Source organism: Panthera leo, chromosome D1 (assembly GCF_018350215.1).
Source record: "Panthera leo isolate Ple1 chromosome D1, P.leo_Ple1_pat1.1, whole genome shotgun sequence".
In the NCBI taxonomy this organism is placed as follows: Eukaryota; Metazoa; Chordata; class Mammalia; order Carnivora; family Felidae; genus Panthera; species Panthera leo.
The window spans coordinates 1,892,647-1,907,967 of NC_056688.1; the positions used below are offsets into that span (position 1 = coordinate 1,892,647).

Consider the following 15,321-nt stretch of genomic DNA (forward strand, 5'->3'; position numbering starts at 1 on the left):
AGTAATTCTTTTTATAATGTTTAAACTTTAAAGCAGTAACTTAAACAGTTGTGTTTTAAGTGGTGTCCATTTCAGTGTAGTAGAGCCGTCCCGGAAGCTTAGGCGCGTCACTAGAGTCCTCCAAGCTCGCATATACCAGCCACATCTGTTACTTTTTCATGATAGCAGTCACCACATGCACATACTCCGACTTGAGTTATGCTGGTCACGTTTGGCTTTGAGTAGTTGCTCTGAGCAGGGTTCGTGCTGCATGGTGAGGCTGGTAGGAGGCGCATTCGCGGAGGGCGTCGTGTTCTCAGGAAGACCCTCCAGGGGACAGTCTCCGAGCCTCGCAGCCCTCCGCTCCCCAGCCCCTTCCCTTAGTCGTGCCTGCGTCCCATCCGGGGGGACCTTGCTTCCATGGCTCCATCTGTCTCGTGAAGCTGTGTGGGAGAGCAAGGGGAAGGACAGAAGGACATGCATATTCATCTTCTGTTGCCTCTGTAACACATTGCCACCAATTAGCAGCTTAGAACAACGTCCATGTAGTATCTCCCGGCTCTAGAGGGGAGGTCAGTAGCCCGGCGGCTGGCCTGGGTTCTCCGCTGCAGATCCCACAGGGCTAAGTGCAGGTGCTGGCCGCTCTGCTCTTATGGGGAGGCTCACTGAATTGCACGATTCAGCCGCGTGCCCTTGCAGGATTGAGGTCGGCATTTCCTCTCTGTCCCTGGAGTCCGCCTCCAGGTTAGAGGACCTTCCTCCACGTCACAGCCAGCAGTGGCTGACTGATGCTTCCTCAGGCTCCCCATATGTCCCTCTGCTCTCTCCTCCGCCTCATCCTCCCTGCCTCTCTCTGTGGCGTCTCTTGACTTTGCAGGCTTTTAAGGGTCCTAGTGATTCATTGGCCCGCTGGGATAATTGAGGTTAATGCTCTTGTAATATCCCTAACCAAAATTCCACCTGCAGAGTGCCTTCCCAGCAGTGCCTAGGTGAGTGTTTGCACAACCAAGGACAGGAATCTTGAAACAGGGTTGGGATTCGGCCTCCACAAAACGTGTGGCTTTTTGTTTCTAGGTTCGAGGATTAGTCCGTTTCTAAAGAGCATCTTACGTTAGATAGTGGTTATCGGTTTTCTTTCTTTTTACTGACGTTTGTGATACGTTTTATCTCTAATGAGGAAGTAGGATTTTGTACACTAGAAGCTTGTCGGTCTCTTTGTTGGGGAGGACGAGGTGAGGGAGCAAGAATGAGTCTGTTACGCTTACCTCCTATAATAGTTTGATGTTAATTTGCTGCTTTTTTTACTCAGGTACTTAAAAAGTACAGAATTGATATTCTTTCCTTTTGAAACTGCAAATTATTTCTTTTTTATTATTTCAGTATTTTATCTGAGTAAAATAGAATGCAATAAAGGTTTATTTCTTTGACCCATTTTTGTTCTTTTTTTACTTTTAAAAGAAATGACATGGTTTAAAGATGAATGGTCAAAATTTTAAATTCCAGTGATTTTTTAAAAAAATCTTATTTTATTAGAGAGAGAGAGAGGGAACAGGGGAGGGGCAGAGGGAGAGAGAATCGTAAGCAGGTCTATGCTTGTCAGCACAGAGCCTGACCCAGGGCTCGATCCCACGACCCCGGCATCATAACCTGAGCAGCAAGAGCAAGATTCACACACTTAACTGACTAAACCACCCAGGCCCACAATCCCAGTGATATGTGAGTAGTTCTGTACTGTGATCATTCACAATGCAGTGAACATCTTTGACTCTTCAGTTTCATGGAATAGTTCTGGATGAGTCACACTAACAGTCTTAATGATAGAATGAATTGAAGTTACTTGGGTTAATAAAATTAATGATAATATATAAAGATTAGTTCGTTTAAAATGCAGTAGGGTTATAAGATTGGAGTTTTGTGGGCAGAATAGCTAATATGAAATTCAAAGTAGCATGAACATGACTTGAGTCATAAATGGTATATTTTTCAGGATTTTTTTCTCTAATCCAAAATGTTCCAATAGTTTGAAATATTGTGTAAAATGAGCTAATGAACATATATTTTTCTGTGGAATTTTAACTTTAGAAGGAATATTTGAATTTATGTTAGAGTGTGCATGTAAAATGGTGAGCACAAGACATGTCTCCTGTCCTCATCGAGTATATGGTCTGTTAAGACATGATGTGGCAATCTGCATTTAAATTTTTTTTAGTTTTTAAATTTATTTTTGAGAGAGAGCGCGTGAGCCGGGGAGGGGCAGAGAGAGGGCGACAGAGGATCCAATGCTGGCTCCAGGCTCTGCATGGAGAGCGTCGAGCCCCACGCGGGGCTCAAACTCACAAATTGCAAGATCATGACCTGAGCTGAAGTTGTACGTTTAACCACCTGAGCCATCCAGGCACCCCTGTATTTTAAATTTTGAGAGTTTTATATTGGCATATAATTTCCAAAAGAACACGTTTCAGTCAGTAGTTATTTTGTAGGGAAATATATGTATCCTGACATTTTTATCACATGATACGTGTAAATAGAGCTCCGTGAGGAGATGGGGAAGAATAGAAAATAGGAAACGCTTGTTACTAGTCATTGTTTATGCAGTTCTTTCTATTCTGTTCGAGCACGTAAGCGTGTATATTACAGTGTGGACTATGTTGTCTGTTGAGTAATCTGCTTTTCAGGAATGTACCTCTAAATGCACCGTTTCTGTAACTTCAGCCCTCCTGTATGGCTCTCAGACTCCTCAGTGTGTTGCCCTCTTGTCACTAATATCAACAGCCTGGATGAAATCCTGTGTGCCTGCTTCTGCACTCACATCCTGGATTATTTCTTAAATTATTGTAATTTAAATTCGTGAGTCAAAGGCCAGGCCCATTTCTAAGACTTATGATATATTTCACAATATCAGGTAGTGCATTTATTTAGCCTAGAATGTTTATTGAATTTAGGAATAAATGTGTCGAGTAAATGAAAACATTTCTAGTTACACTGCCGCAAGTCCATAAGAATTCCTTTTGATTAGGTCTTAAAACAGGGTGATTGTTAGCCATGTCAACTTAGTTAAAATTAAAATTCATACAGTATACTACAGACGCAGTTCAACTTTCAGAGGCTATTGGGGCAAATTCCTGGAGATTAGGGATATTTCTGCTCATGACATTTCTTATCATTCTTTCCTCTTGTGAGGAGTGGAGGGCGTGGGCCACATGTGAAATGTGTCTTTTCAGCGTGGTTATCTAGAAGGGCCTTTTTAATGTTCATTCTTGAGAGAGACAGTGCGAGTGTGGGAGGGGCAGAGAGGGACAGAGGATCCGAAGCAGGCTCCATACTAAAACACAGAGCCCAACGCGGGGCTTGAACTCAGGAGCTGTGAGATCATGACCCGAGCCAAAGTGGGACGCTTAAGTGACCAAGCCGCTCAGGCGCCCCTGAATTTATATTTTAAAGTGCTTGCTACAGAAAGCTTTGAGTGTCCTTTTCCAGTGATTTTAGAATTTTTAGGGTGCAGTATTTCTAGGGTGCAGTGTTGAAGACACAGGAAAGCTCCTGCTGCCTCTGTAGGCATTCTGTTAGGTTCTGCTGATCCTGGTTTCAACTCTTGTGTCTAGTCCGTTTTGTTTTGTTTTTTGTTTTGTTTAGCTCAGTTCATACAAGTATGAACAAGTATTAATTGAAGTGGGTCCTCTTTAGCTTGGCTTTTACTCAATACATTAATCATGGAAACATTTAAATTTTAGTTAAGGAGGTTTAAACATAATAGCAAAATTACAGTTTCTTGTCTGTATAGGACTTGAGTTTGTGAAAAGCTTCAGAGTCAGAGGACGCACAGGTGAATTATGTTGAATACAGCCAGCAGCAGCTGGGTGGCCTTTGGCAAATTCAGTTTCTTTGATTGTTAGTTTTCTTATATGTAAAATAAATATCTGGCATAGTGCCTAGCATAGAGTAGGTGATGAATATGTGGAATCTTTTTTATTATCATATCCTGTTTTGCTCCCAAATGGCCTATGGATTGTTTTATGCTTTTTTTTTTTTTTTTTTTTTTTTTTTACAACCAAGGACACTGGGCACAGAGTATTTTAGTGATTTGTACAGGGTCAGTGGCTAAACTGAGAGCTTACGTATTCTGTCTCCAAACTTATATTCTTTTCATTCTGTACCACTTTTTTTTTTTCTCATAACGCGTGGGCGTAAGACATAGACCTCGTGTATCATGATGGTGAAATCGTTCACTAGGTCATGCGGAAATCTGATTCCCAGTGCACAGCACAGAGCAGGCACCCGGTTATCATAGAAATGAGTGAATAGTGGTAGAGACGGGTAGTTGGGTTCAGGCTTCTCTTGTAGGCAGAAAGTTACCTATTGAGGCCACAACCCTGATGGTGTGTTTCTTCCTGTGCTGGATGAGGCAGTCAGGGTGCCTGCCTGGTGGTGGTGCAGTGAGTCGCTGATATCCCAAGTGTAGAGCATTCAGAAAAATGTCCGGCACCTCCAGTATCTGACAGATGTGAGTTATTGCTGGTGAGTGAGGGATCTCACAGTGAAAAAACTGTATGGGATTAAGTCACCTGGTTCTTCTCTGTATTACATCCTGCAATTAGATTTAACAGACTTTTGTCTGAATCAGGTTGCTACAAAGTTTTCACGTCTCTAATCTGTATCTTCCAGGACTGAAAGAGCTGTCCCCGCTCCCTCTAAATCTCAAACGCCTCTACAAAGAGACACTGGAGATTGAGCCCGTCTTGATAATCATCTCCCCGGGTGCAGATCCTTCCCAGGAGCTGCAGGAGCTGGCTAATGCTGAGCGCGGAGGAGAGTGCTACCACCAGGTGAGCACAGAGACCTGCTGTTTCTGCCCAGCTTTGGTCTCCCTGCCATGGTCCATCCTGTTGGTCCATCCTGTTGGCCCCCCCACAGTGCCCACGTCCTGGTCCCCAGGCTCCCCCCAGAGGGAGTTCTGCCCTGCACTTCAGTGTCTGCATGCCCTGCTAGGGGGCAGCCGGGGAGGCGGAGTGGAGGCAGGGGCAGGGGGAGGGAGCAATGATGGAGCAGTGGGGGTCAGCCCAGGAGGCGGAGTCCGGGGGGGCTGGTGATGGGGGGTGCTGGTGATGGAGCCGTGGGGGCCAGCCCAGGAGGTGGAGTCGGGCGGGGTGGGGGGGGGCTGGTGATGGAGCCGTAGGGGGCAGCCCGGGGTGGGGGGGGGGGGGTGGAGTGGAGGCAGGGGTAGGGGGGCCAGTGATGGAGGGGTGGCCTCAAGGAGGAGGTGTGGCAGGCTTCCAGGAGCTGGAAAAGCGCCTGAGGGATTCTCTCCCAGAGCCTCCGGGAAGAGCGCAGCCTTGTGGTACTACCTTTATATTAAAGCCAGATCCCTAGTGTTAGATCAGAAATCAGGCATGTTCCTGGTTTTACCGTAGTAAGTGGTGATAATTTGTTGTAACGGTAATAAGAAGCTAAAATAATTGCTAACCTTTTGAGAATAATTTTACTTGGATGCTTTTACAGTAAATCACAGCAATATTTACCTGCAGAAGCTGAAGTATAAAAATTGTTGAGTAAAACTTGTGTAATGTAGCACATTTTCTCGAGGTAAATCTAGGGGCTTAGTTTGTTCAGATTCAGTCTGCATGCAGGTCTGAAAATGTATTCATTTACCATCAGTTTTTGACAACTGAATAAATAAACTGCTTTTATTGGGAAAATTATAATGATTACAAAGCAGACACTTGAGAAAGACCAAAACTGGAGAAGTAGGAATATTGTGGGGACCCAGACACAAACAAGGCAGCCAGAGGGTAGGGCCTGGGCCCATGGGCAGGTGCCTCTCCAGCTCCTGGGCATGGGGTTTCACCCTGCTCCTGCTGTGATAAGGACACATCCCTCCTCAGTCCCTGCCGTCCCTCCTCAGTCCCTGCCCTGTCTGTCGGGAGGACGGCCTGGCCATGGATTCTACTGTCAGCAAATGCTTTTACCAGAAGCACAAAGCTGTTTGCAGCCGCAGTAGTTTTGACTGTTGAAACGTCCTCCACAGTTGTTGGAATGTAGGAAAGCCTTTAAATACAAATATAATTCTGTTATTTTAAAGCTTTGTTGCTTTGTTGACTATATATGCTAAGTTAATTTTTAATTTAAGAAGCAGTGGTGTAGATTTTTGAGGGGATGAGTGGCTAACCGTCTTCTCAAAACATTCCTGATGTGGTTTTTACAAAATATTTTAAAATTTTTGTAGTAAATGTTTTTTCTGAGGTTTTATGACTCTTTAAGATTTTTTTCACATGATTGAGGCTTCCTGGAGAATCCTAAGTTGTCTATTTTTATTTTTTTTTATGTTTATTTTTGAGAGAGTGAGTGAGCAAGCATGAGCAGAGGGAGGGGCAGAGAAAGAGGGAGACACAGAATCCGAAGCAGGTTCCAGGCTCTGAGCTGTCAGCACAAAGCCTGACATGGGGTTCGAACCCAGGAATCATGAGATCATGACCTGAGGCGAAGTCTGATGCTCAACTGAGCGAGCCACCCTGGCGCCCTTGAGTTGTCTATTATTATCTATAATTTCTGTTCAGCAAATTGTTTTTTTTCTGTTGTCTTTTGTGGGTTTTTTTTTTTTTTTTTTGCATTTTAACAATGGAAGATTAATAGGTGCATCAAAACAGTTCACTGTTTTTAATAAATAGAAAAGTATTAGAAATCTTCTGTTAAGGAAGGACAAAAATAAGACAGCTATTGGAAATGGCAACACAGTGGTATTTCTTATTAAAAATTTAGAACCCTCGGGGCACCTGGGTGACTCAGTTAAGCATCTGACTCTTGGTTTCTGCTTAGGTCATGATATCACGGTTCATGGGATCGAGCCCCATGTTGAGATCTGCACTGGCAGTGCGGAGCCTGCCTGAGATTCTCTCTCTCTGCTCATTCTCTCTCTTCCAAAATAAACAGTAAAAATTTAGAACCCTCATCAAAATAACTGAGTTGGTTCAGTATGTAAAGCAGGATAATTTGAATCTATTATGTTCTGTGTTATCAGATCTGTTTTTTGTATTGTATTTTTAATTTTCTTTCTTTCTTTCTTAATTTCTTATTTACTTACTTACTTACTTATTTACTTACTTACTTATTTATCCTGAGAACCCAGATAAGGAACCTAAGCAAGGCATTCCTAGTTCCTCTCAAGCAGGATGGCCACTGGGCCGCAGGCCTCCCGCTCTCAGGGTCTGCTAGCAGAGCAAGGCCCTCGGGCTTCGTGGCAGGAGGATGGACGGGGCAGTGGAAGCTTGACTCCCTCACAGGTCAAGGTCACGACTGGACTGCGTGTGCAGCTAGTCTCAGGCAGGGCCCGCCCTCAGTCCTCATCGGCCTAGAATAACAGTAATTAGTGGTCCATCAGCGCGGTCCCCATGTGCTAGGCACTGGAGTGGGTGTTTACTACAACAAGTGTTGTGTTTTGTCTTGCAGGTTGCTATGGGTCAGGGTCAAGCCGATTTAGCGATTCAGATGCTGAAGGAATGTGCCCGCAGTGGGGACTGGCTGTGTTTGAAGAACTTACATCTTGTGGTGTCTTGGCTGCCAGTTCTGGAAAAGGTAGATTCAGATGAGTGTGGTGTAAATAGTACGGAATGTAGTCACTTGGGTGATCTCCAAAGACTGTCATGCGTTATGTAATTTTTTTAAAGTTAGCGTTTAACGAGAAATCATTTAAAACCTGTTAAGCATTTAATATGTACATTTGTACACATGAAGGTGGGGGCCTTTTTATTAGGATGTGTACAAAAGTCTCTATGTTGAAAGCGTTTAAGGGGAACCAAGAAATTATTCATCAGGATCGAAGGGAGGCTTAGGGAGCTTTTCCCAGAACTAAAGTAGGTAGCTGCTTTAAAGGGTTAGAGGAGGCCTTTTCAAACCATTGCTTTCTCCTGATGCTCTTGGTCTGCAGTGTCTGTGTGGGGAGAGAGGATGGAGAGGAGTGGGGGGGATAACAGGACTTCCCTGGGAGGCTAGGATGGAAACCAAAGCAGTCACTTGACTGAATTCACACAGACCCAGAGCAAAGCTAGCCTCCAGAGAGAGCAAATTGCTGGCCAGGTTTTAAATGCAAACCCTAACTTAAGTCTGTTCCTTAAAAAAGATGATTGTGGTCTCGGATAGTTAGAGATGACTCCTAAGACAAGATGTTGCTTGAAAGTTGTACGTGATTTAGCTAAGTGTAGGGGCAGAAAGAAAGAAAGAAAGAAAGAAAAAAAGAAAGAAAGAAAAAGAAAGGAAGGAAGAAAAAAAAGGAGAGGAAAGAAGGAAGGAGGGAGGGAAGAAAGGAAGGAGAGAGGGAGGGGAGGAAGGAAGGAGGGAGGGGAGGAAGGAAGGAGGGAGGGGAGGAAGGAAGGAGGGAGGGGAGGAAGGAAGGAGGGAGAGAAGGAAGGAAGGAGGGAAGGGGGGAAGGAAGGAGGGAGAGAAGGAAGGAGGGAAGGGGGGAAGGAAGGAGGGAGGAGAGGAAGGGAGGAAGGAAGGAAGGGGGAAGGAAGAAGGGAGGAGAGGAAGGGAGGAAGGAAGAAAGGGGGGAAGGGGGAGGGAGGGAAGGGGGGAAGGGAGGAAGGAAGGAGGGAGGGAAGGAAGGGAGGAGGAAGGGAAGGAAGGAGGGAGGAAAGAGAGGGAAGGGAGGAAGGAGGGAGGAAAGAGAGGGAAGGAAGGGAGGAAGGAGGGAGGAAAGAGAGGGAAGGAAGGAGAGAGGGAGGGGAGGAAAGAGGGAGGGAAGGAAGGAGGGAGGAAAGAGAGGGAAGGAAGGGAGGAGGAAGGGAGGGAAGGAAGGGAGGAAGGAGGGAGGGAGGGGAGGAAAGAGGGAGGGAAGGAAGGGAAAGAAGGGAAGGAAGGGAGGGAGGAAGGAGGGAAGGGGGGAGGGAAGGCAGACAGGCAGGTGAGGATAGCCTGGTTAATTCCAGCAGCACAAATAGAGACCTACTGGGGGAGACGAACAGGCCTAGTACAAAGAATAAAGATGACCTTGAATGTGCTGGGAGGGCTGGGTGTGGCAGAGTGGGGCTGGGTTGTGGAATACCCTGAGAACCATGCAGAAGAATTTGGAAATTTTTTTCTTAGGATGAAGTCAAAGGAGGTCTTAAGCAGGAGGGTGAGTTAATTAGTTTAATCGATCTGGCAGACGTATCATTGAGAATAGAATAGATTGACAGAGGCCCTTAACTAATTGTAATGTGTCGAAAAATTGTGTGGTCCTAGTACATGGCACCTGTAGCACCTTTCACAACATATAGGCGATCACATCTTTGAGTTCATGACTCAGTGAGTTAATTGATGGACGGTGGTGGTTCATAAAATCAAAACAAGACACAGATTTGGAAACTGAGGTATATGTAAATATTTGAGGAATTCTATTATTAGGACAGTTTTCTGAGAAAACCATTAATGTGTAAAAATATATAATTCATGTCTGATAAATCACATATGTTTTAAAACATGTAAAGAAGACCTGTAAATGCTTAAATTCTGCTTTTTCTTCCAAATAATAGATCGATAGCTATTTATTTGTGTAACACACAATTACAATGATTACTCAGAAGCAAATCTTTTTTTTTTTAACATGTATATCTTTTTTTTTTTTTTAAACATTTATTTATTTTTGAGACAGAGAGAGACAGAGCATGAACGGGGGAGGGTCAGAGAGAGAGGGAGACACAGAATCCAAAACAGGCTCCAGGCTCTGAGCTGTCAGCACAGAGCCCGATGCAGGGCTTGAACCCACGGACCGCAAGATCATGACCTGAGCTGAAGTCGGCTGCTTAACCGACTGAGCCACCAGGTGCCCCAGAAGCAAATCTTTTTTAAAAAAATTTTTTAAAGGTTATTCCTGTTTTGAGAGAGAGAGAGGGAGAGACTGAGAATGAGCGGGGGAGGGGCAGAGAGAGAGAGGGAGACACAGAATCCAAAGCAGGCTCTAGGCTCTGAGCTGTCAGCACAGAGCCCAACGTGAGGCTTGAACTCAGGAACCAGAGATCACGACCTGAGCCGAAGTAGGACACTTAACCGACTGAGCCCCCCATGCATCCCTGGAAGCAAATCTTAATTAGAACTTTTTGAAGCCTATAAGGTAGATGATAATAAAAAAGTTTAAACTTTAAAATATTTTTTAAATTTTCTTTTGGGGAGTTAGGATAAATTGTTTGGGTATAAATTTGCAAATTTATTTTCAAACCAACTCTATCATGAATGTGTGTTTTTTACCTTTCTTTTAAAATGTGCTAACCTAAACCAAAATTTCATGTAAATTTTACCTTCTTAAATTGTTAGTAAGTGTAGATACATTTTACAATATACAATGTTAAGTAAGCACAATGTTTTTATGGCCAATTCTTTTGCCCTTTTTTTTTTTTTTTTTTGTGGTCACCTGTATTTTGCATTAAAATAGTAAATATTAGAATCAGACATAGATTATATTTTTTAACATAAATTTTAGTTTTCACTCTTTTAGAACTCTTAACAAGTCTTTTGTCATTCATTCGTTTATTCTACAAACACTTGTTTAGTACAGAAAAAAAGCCAGCAGTTGCCGTCAGTGCTCAATGCATACAAAATTTGTACCTGCTCGTAGGAAGGAAGTTGGTGTAGAAGAGACAGCCCACATTAGTAACTATATTGTAGCATAGTGAATACTACAGAAGACAGTTCACAAAGTGTCTTGAGGGATTAATGTGCCTGGGACTGGTACTGAAGAGTTGGAGAAAATATCCCCCTAAGACTTGGACTTAACTTGACAGATGGGTAAGAATTTTCAGGTTCCAAAGAACATAACAGGTAGAAAGGAAAAATATTCAAGAGGACACAGACATGAAATTTGAATAAGTGACTGCAGCAGATAGCACAGGCCGAGGAATTTGTGTGGTGAAGTTTTGACTTTATATGATAGGCAATAAGTAGGATACAGCAAACGTTGCCAATAAAGGAAGTGCTCTCATGCTAGAACTCTCTGGAAGCCCTAATCAAAGCGGTGAGAACCTAAGGTCCAGAAGGTGGTGACCAGTTGAGGTGCATCGGTTACCGCTAACACTTGTTTTGTACTTGCTGTGCATCATGTGCAGCTATGAGTGTTGTACACGGTTCACAAGATGCGCACTCATATTATCCTTGCTCAGCATTGGTGTAAATCCTAGAACCCAAGGTCACAGAACAAATAAGCAGCAGAATGAAATATATCAGAATGTCATAGAAGGATTTCAGTAGGAAAAAGTTACTTACTACTAATACATTTCTAAAATGGAAATGAGTGTGTATATTGAAGTAGATTTTTATTGTTGCTGTTTTTATAAACCAGGAATTAAATACTCTTCAACCTAAAGATACCTTTCGTCTGTGGCTGACTGCAGAAGTTCATCCCCATTTTACTCCTATTTTATTACAGTCAAGTTTAAAGATCACATACGAGGTAAGAAGATTTAAACCTTGAATCACTAGCTGTCTTAAGTGCACTAACCTCCACATGCCTCCTACAGCTCTGTAAAGGACCGTCTGTCCTACAGAACACGTAAAACTGTCTTGTTCAACAAACAATTCGATTAATAAATGGGCAGAGGACCTGGATAGATATTTTTCCAAAGAAGACAAGCAGATGGCCAGCAGACACATGAAAAGATGCTCAGCATCACTCATCATCAGGGAAGTACGAATCGAAACCACCTCGCACCTGTCAGAGTGGCTAACATTAACAACCCAGAAGACCACAGGTGTTGGCCGTGATGCGGAGAAACAGGAACCGTTTACACTGCTGGTGGGAATGCAAACTGGTGCAGCTGCTCTGGAAAACAGTGTGGAGGTTCCTCAGAAAGTTAAAAATCAAACTACTCTACGACCCAGCAGTTCCACTGCCGGGTATTTACCCACAGAAAACATCACACTATTTCAAAAAGAAACATGCACCCCTGTGTTTATTGTGGGATTATTTATCGTAGCCAAACTATGGAAGCCGCAAGTGTCCGTCATAGATCGGCGGACAGGGAAGGCGTGGTGTCTGCAGTGGCTGATTACTCGGCCGTGACAGGGGTGAGATCTTGCTCTTTGCGACACCGTGGATGGACCACAGGGTATTAACCAAGTGAAATAAGTCAGACTGAAAAAGACGAACACGTGAGTCCAGTCTAAGTGGAATGTGGTGATTGAGTCTACAAACGACAAAAAGCAGAATCAGGTGTATAAATAGAGGACGGACTGATGGTGCAGGGGGGGATGGCGGCGGGAGGTACAGACTGCCAGTGGTAGTGTGAGTCTTGGGGAGGAAGGGCACAGTGAGCGGGACACAGTGGGGGGGGGGGTGGTGTGACAGCGTTGTGTGCCAACAGGCGGCAGCTGCGCTTGTGGCGAGCACGGCGTGATGCCACCCTCGTCCAGTCACGTGCCGCACACCTGAAATTATTGTCAGGTTGTGTGGCAGCTGTACTCAAACAAAACAAAACAAAACACATTTTGTGTAGGTCAGGTAAAAGAAACATAAATAATAGCATCAGATGATGTTTATCGAAATTTAAATCTTCCTTCTAAATTTTATTTCATTTTTCGGTATTTGTATTGGTAAAAGACACGTAACATAAAATTTGCCATCTTCACCATTTTTGATGGCACAGTTGGGTAGTGACACGTGTGCTCTCTTGTGCAGCGGAGCCCTAGAACTCGTTCCATCTTGCCCAGCGGAGACTGTCTGCTGCGGACCGACTCCCTGGTCCCTTCTTCTCCCCTCTCTGGAGGAGGGGTGGGGGGCCTGGCTGTCCCTCCTCCACTCTGTATCTCCAGGAGTTTGCCTGCCTAGGGGCGCCTGGAAGATTTGTCCTTGAGGCCTGGCCTGTCACACTGTCTGTGGGAACGTCCTCAGGGTTTCTCCCGTCGACACACACGAGGGGGCTTCCTTCCCTGTGAGGGTCCGCGATTCCGTGTGTGCGCATGTGGCGTCATCTTGATCCAGCAGTGCGGGACACGGTGGGGCGCGTGTCTCCGCACAGCTGTGCGTCATGCTGCAGGGACGACGACGGCACAACTGGTTCTCCGCGAGCTGGTTCTCAGGGCTTCTGTGGAACTGCCAGGTCAGAAGTCATTCTGTGTTTAATTGTTGAAGGATGCTGCCTTCTACTGATCCCTGCAGTGCTGCTTGTCATTTGTGTGTGTGCGTGCGCGCAGCAGCCATCCTAACGGTGTGAGCGGTGTCTCACCACATTTCCTTCGTAAGTAGTGACGTTGAACATCTTTTTGTGGACTTCTTGCCTGTTTGCATATTGGCTTAGAGAAAGGTCTTAAGTCCTCTGCCCATTTTTAACTGGGTTTTTGATTGAATTGGAGGAGTTCCTTGTCAGATGTATAGTTGACAAATATTTTCTTCCCTTTCATGGTGCCTCCTCTCCACTGTGCTGTTTCCTTTGTAGCCTAGACGTCTTTAAAGTTTGACGTGTCCTGTTTGCCTGGTGTTGGCTTCTGTTGCCTGTGCCCCTGTCATATCCAAAGAGTCATCGCCAGAGCCAATGTCATGGAGCCTCCTTCTATGTTTCCTTCTGGTTTTATTGTTTTATAGCCTTACGTTTAGGTCTTTAGTGCAGAGTGGATTAATTTTTATATGCAGTATAAAGGGACGGTTCAGCTTCTTCTTTTGCACATGAGTATCTGGTGTTCTTACTGGTCTTCTGACAGCAGCTGAGCAAGAGTTCCAGTGTGGGTTTCCTGTTTGAGCCCATCATTCTTCTGACATATCCAAAACTATGTGTGTTTGCAATGTTACCGTGTAACTGGGCCAAGTCATAAATAAAATGGTAAATGGAATTAAAACTTTTTAAAGCTGGTGGAAGAGGTTCTGCTTGGTTTTTTTCTGTTTGTAGAAATTTGTTTTGTGTGATCTTTGTTATGAAGAAAAATGTCTTCATATTGATTATAGTCACGTGTTTCTTTAGATCAGTATTTCTTGTTTTTTATCTGAAGATGTTAGTCTCATTTAAGGAAGAAAAAGGATAATGGTTAATCCACAGAATGTAAAGTTCATTTACTATTTGGAAACATGTCAGTCGAAAGTCTTTACGATGTCTAGTAAAATGAACTTTTCCAAAATCGTCTCAGCTGCTCTCCCAGTACACTCTGACTGTATATTCTAGCGGTGAATTGTTGTAGCCAAAAGGATAGGGGCTGTTTTTTCTCTTGAGCATTGTAGTTACTGCGTACTACCTGGCACGTACAGTACACGAAGAATTAATTTATCAGGAGAACTGTTCTTGAATATTTTCATGTATAGCCTTTGCCAGGATTTTCTTTCAGGAGGTGATTTGATTACTTTTAATGGAAATTTTATTTGAATTGGTATTTTTTTCTAATTCTTAATTCCATATAGATAATTAACTATTTTAGAAAATAGTCCAGTTAATCATATTCAAAATTATTACTGTATATGTATGTACACACGTGTATATTATCTTTAAAGGTTGTTACATCTCTATCTTATTGTTTATTTCTTCTTTTGATTAGTTGACAGACTTTTAAAAATTCACTCCAAATACCTGATGTCATACTTAATAATTTGCTTTTTTTCTACTAATACTTTTCACTGAATTTCCTGCTTTATTCTTCTTTTTTAAGTTTCCCTTAGATTTCTATTTGCCTTTGGTATTCCTGATTTCTTGTGTTGAATGCTTAACTAATATATATTTACTTGAGGTAATATTGAAATTATTTTATGTCTGTGAATTTGCAGTTGACTACATGCTAGGCCTTATCCCATAATTGGACATGTTAGTGTCTTCATTTTGTTATTTTTCAAAAATGTTTGTGTCTGATTTTCTCTAATTCTTTATGATTTGTTCATTTTATGTAATCTTTACTGCTTTAAAAACTAAGTGGATATTCAGTTTTCTGTTATTTTCACGTTTTATCAAGTGCTCAGAAAATTTGGCCTATTTTGTCATAATTTTTGTTACTGTTTCATAAACACGAAACTTTTATTTTTAAAAGTATATGGATATGTACTTAGTAAATCAATGGTATTTTCTTCTAATGTTGAAGAAGTCTTTTTATTTGAGAAAAACACAGCATGGAAAGGATCGCAGAGGGACTGACTGTTCCTTGTAGCAGTCATTCTTTAAAGGAAAAGTTTTACTTTTTAAAAAAGCTAATTAAAATAAATTCAGATAAATGCACATTTTTTTAACATTAGAAGAATTCTCCAGGAAACCGATGATTAATAGACAAATGTGTTTGATTAAAAAAAAAAGGATTTTTTTTTTTTTTAACACACACACAAGAAGTGGGTTTAGTTTACACTTTTCCAAAAAGAATTAGAAATTCATCTTTCTCATTTGGATAATTCAACAATATAAACCAATCCTGGACATGTAG

At 42.9% G+C, this 15,321-nt stretch overlaps 1 protein-coding gene across 4 annotated transcripts in view; it reads left to right on the forward strand.

The window, feature by feature from the left end:
- Positions 1–15,321, forward strand: part of DYNC2H1 (dynein cytoplasmic 2 heavy chain 1) — a 342,439-nt gene that overhangs the window by 181,190 nt on the left and 145,928 nt on the right. For 3 of the 4 annotated variants that reach the window (XR_006193953.1, XM_042906646.1, XM_042906647.1), the window contains exons 76-78: positions 4,642–4,802; positions 7,420–7,545; positions 11,279–11,389. Coding sequence is in view for 2 of the 4 variants with exons in the window: in XM_042906646.1 (XP_042762580.1) it covers positions 4,642–4,802; positions 7,420–7,545; positions 11,279–11,389 (398 nt within the window). In the remaining 2 variants the exon portion in view is untranslated. Of the gene's footprint in view, positions 1–4,641; positions 4,803–7,419; positions 7,546–11,278; positions 11,390–15,321 lie in introns of those variants that run through there. The other variant, XR_006193954.1, reaches the window with a different exon arrangement.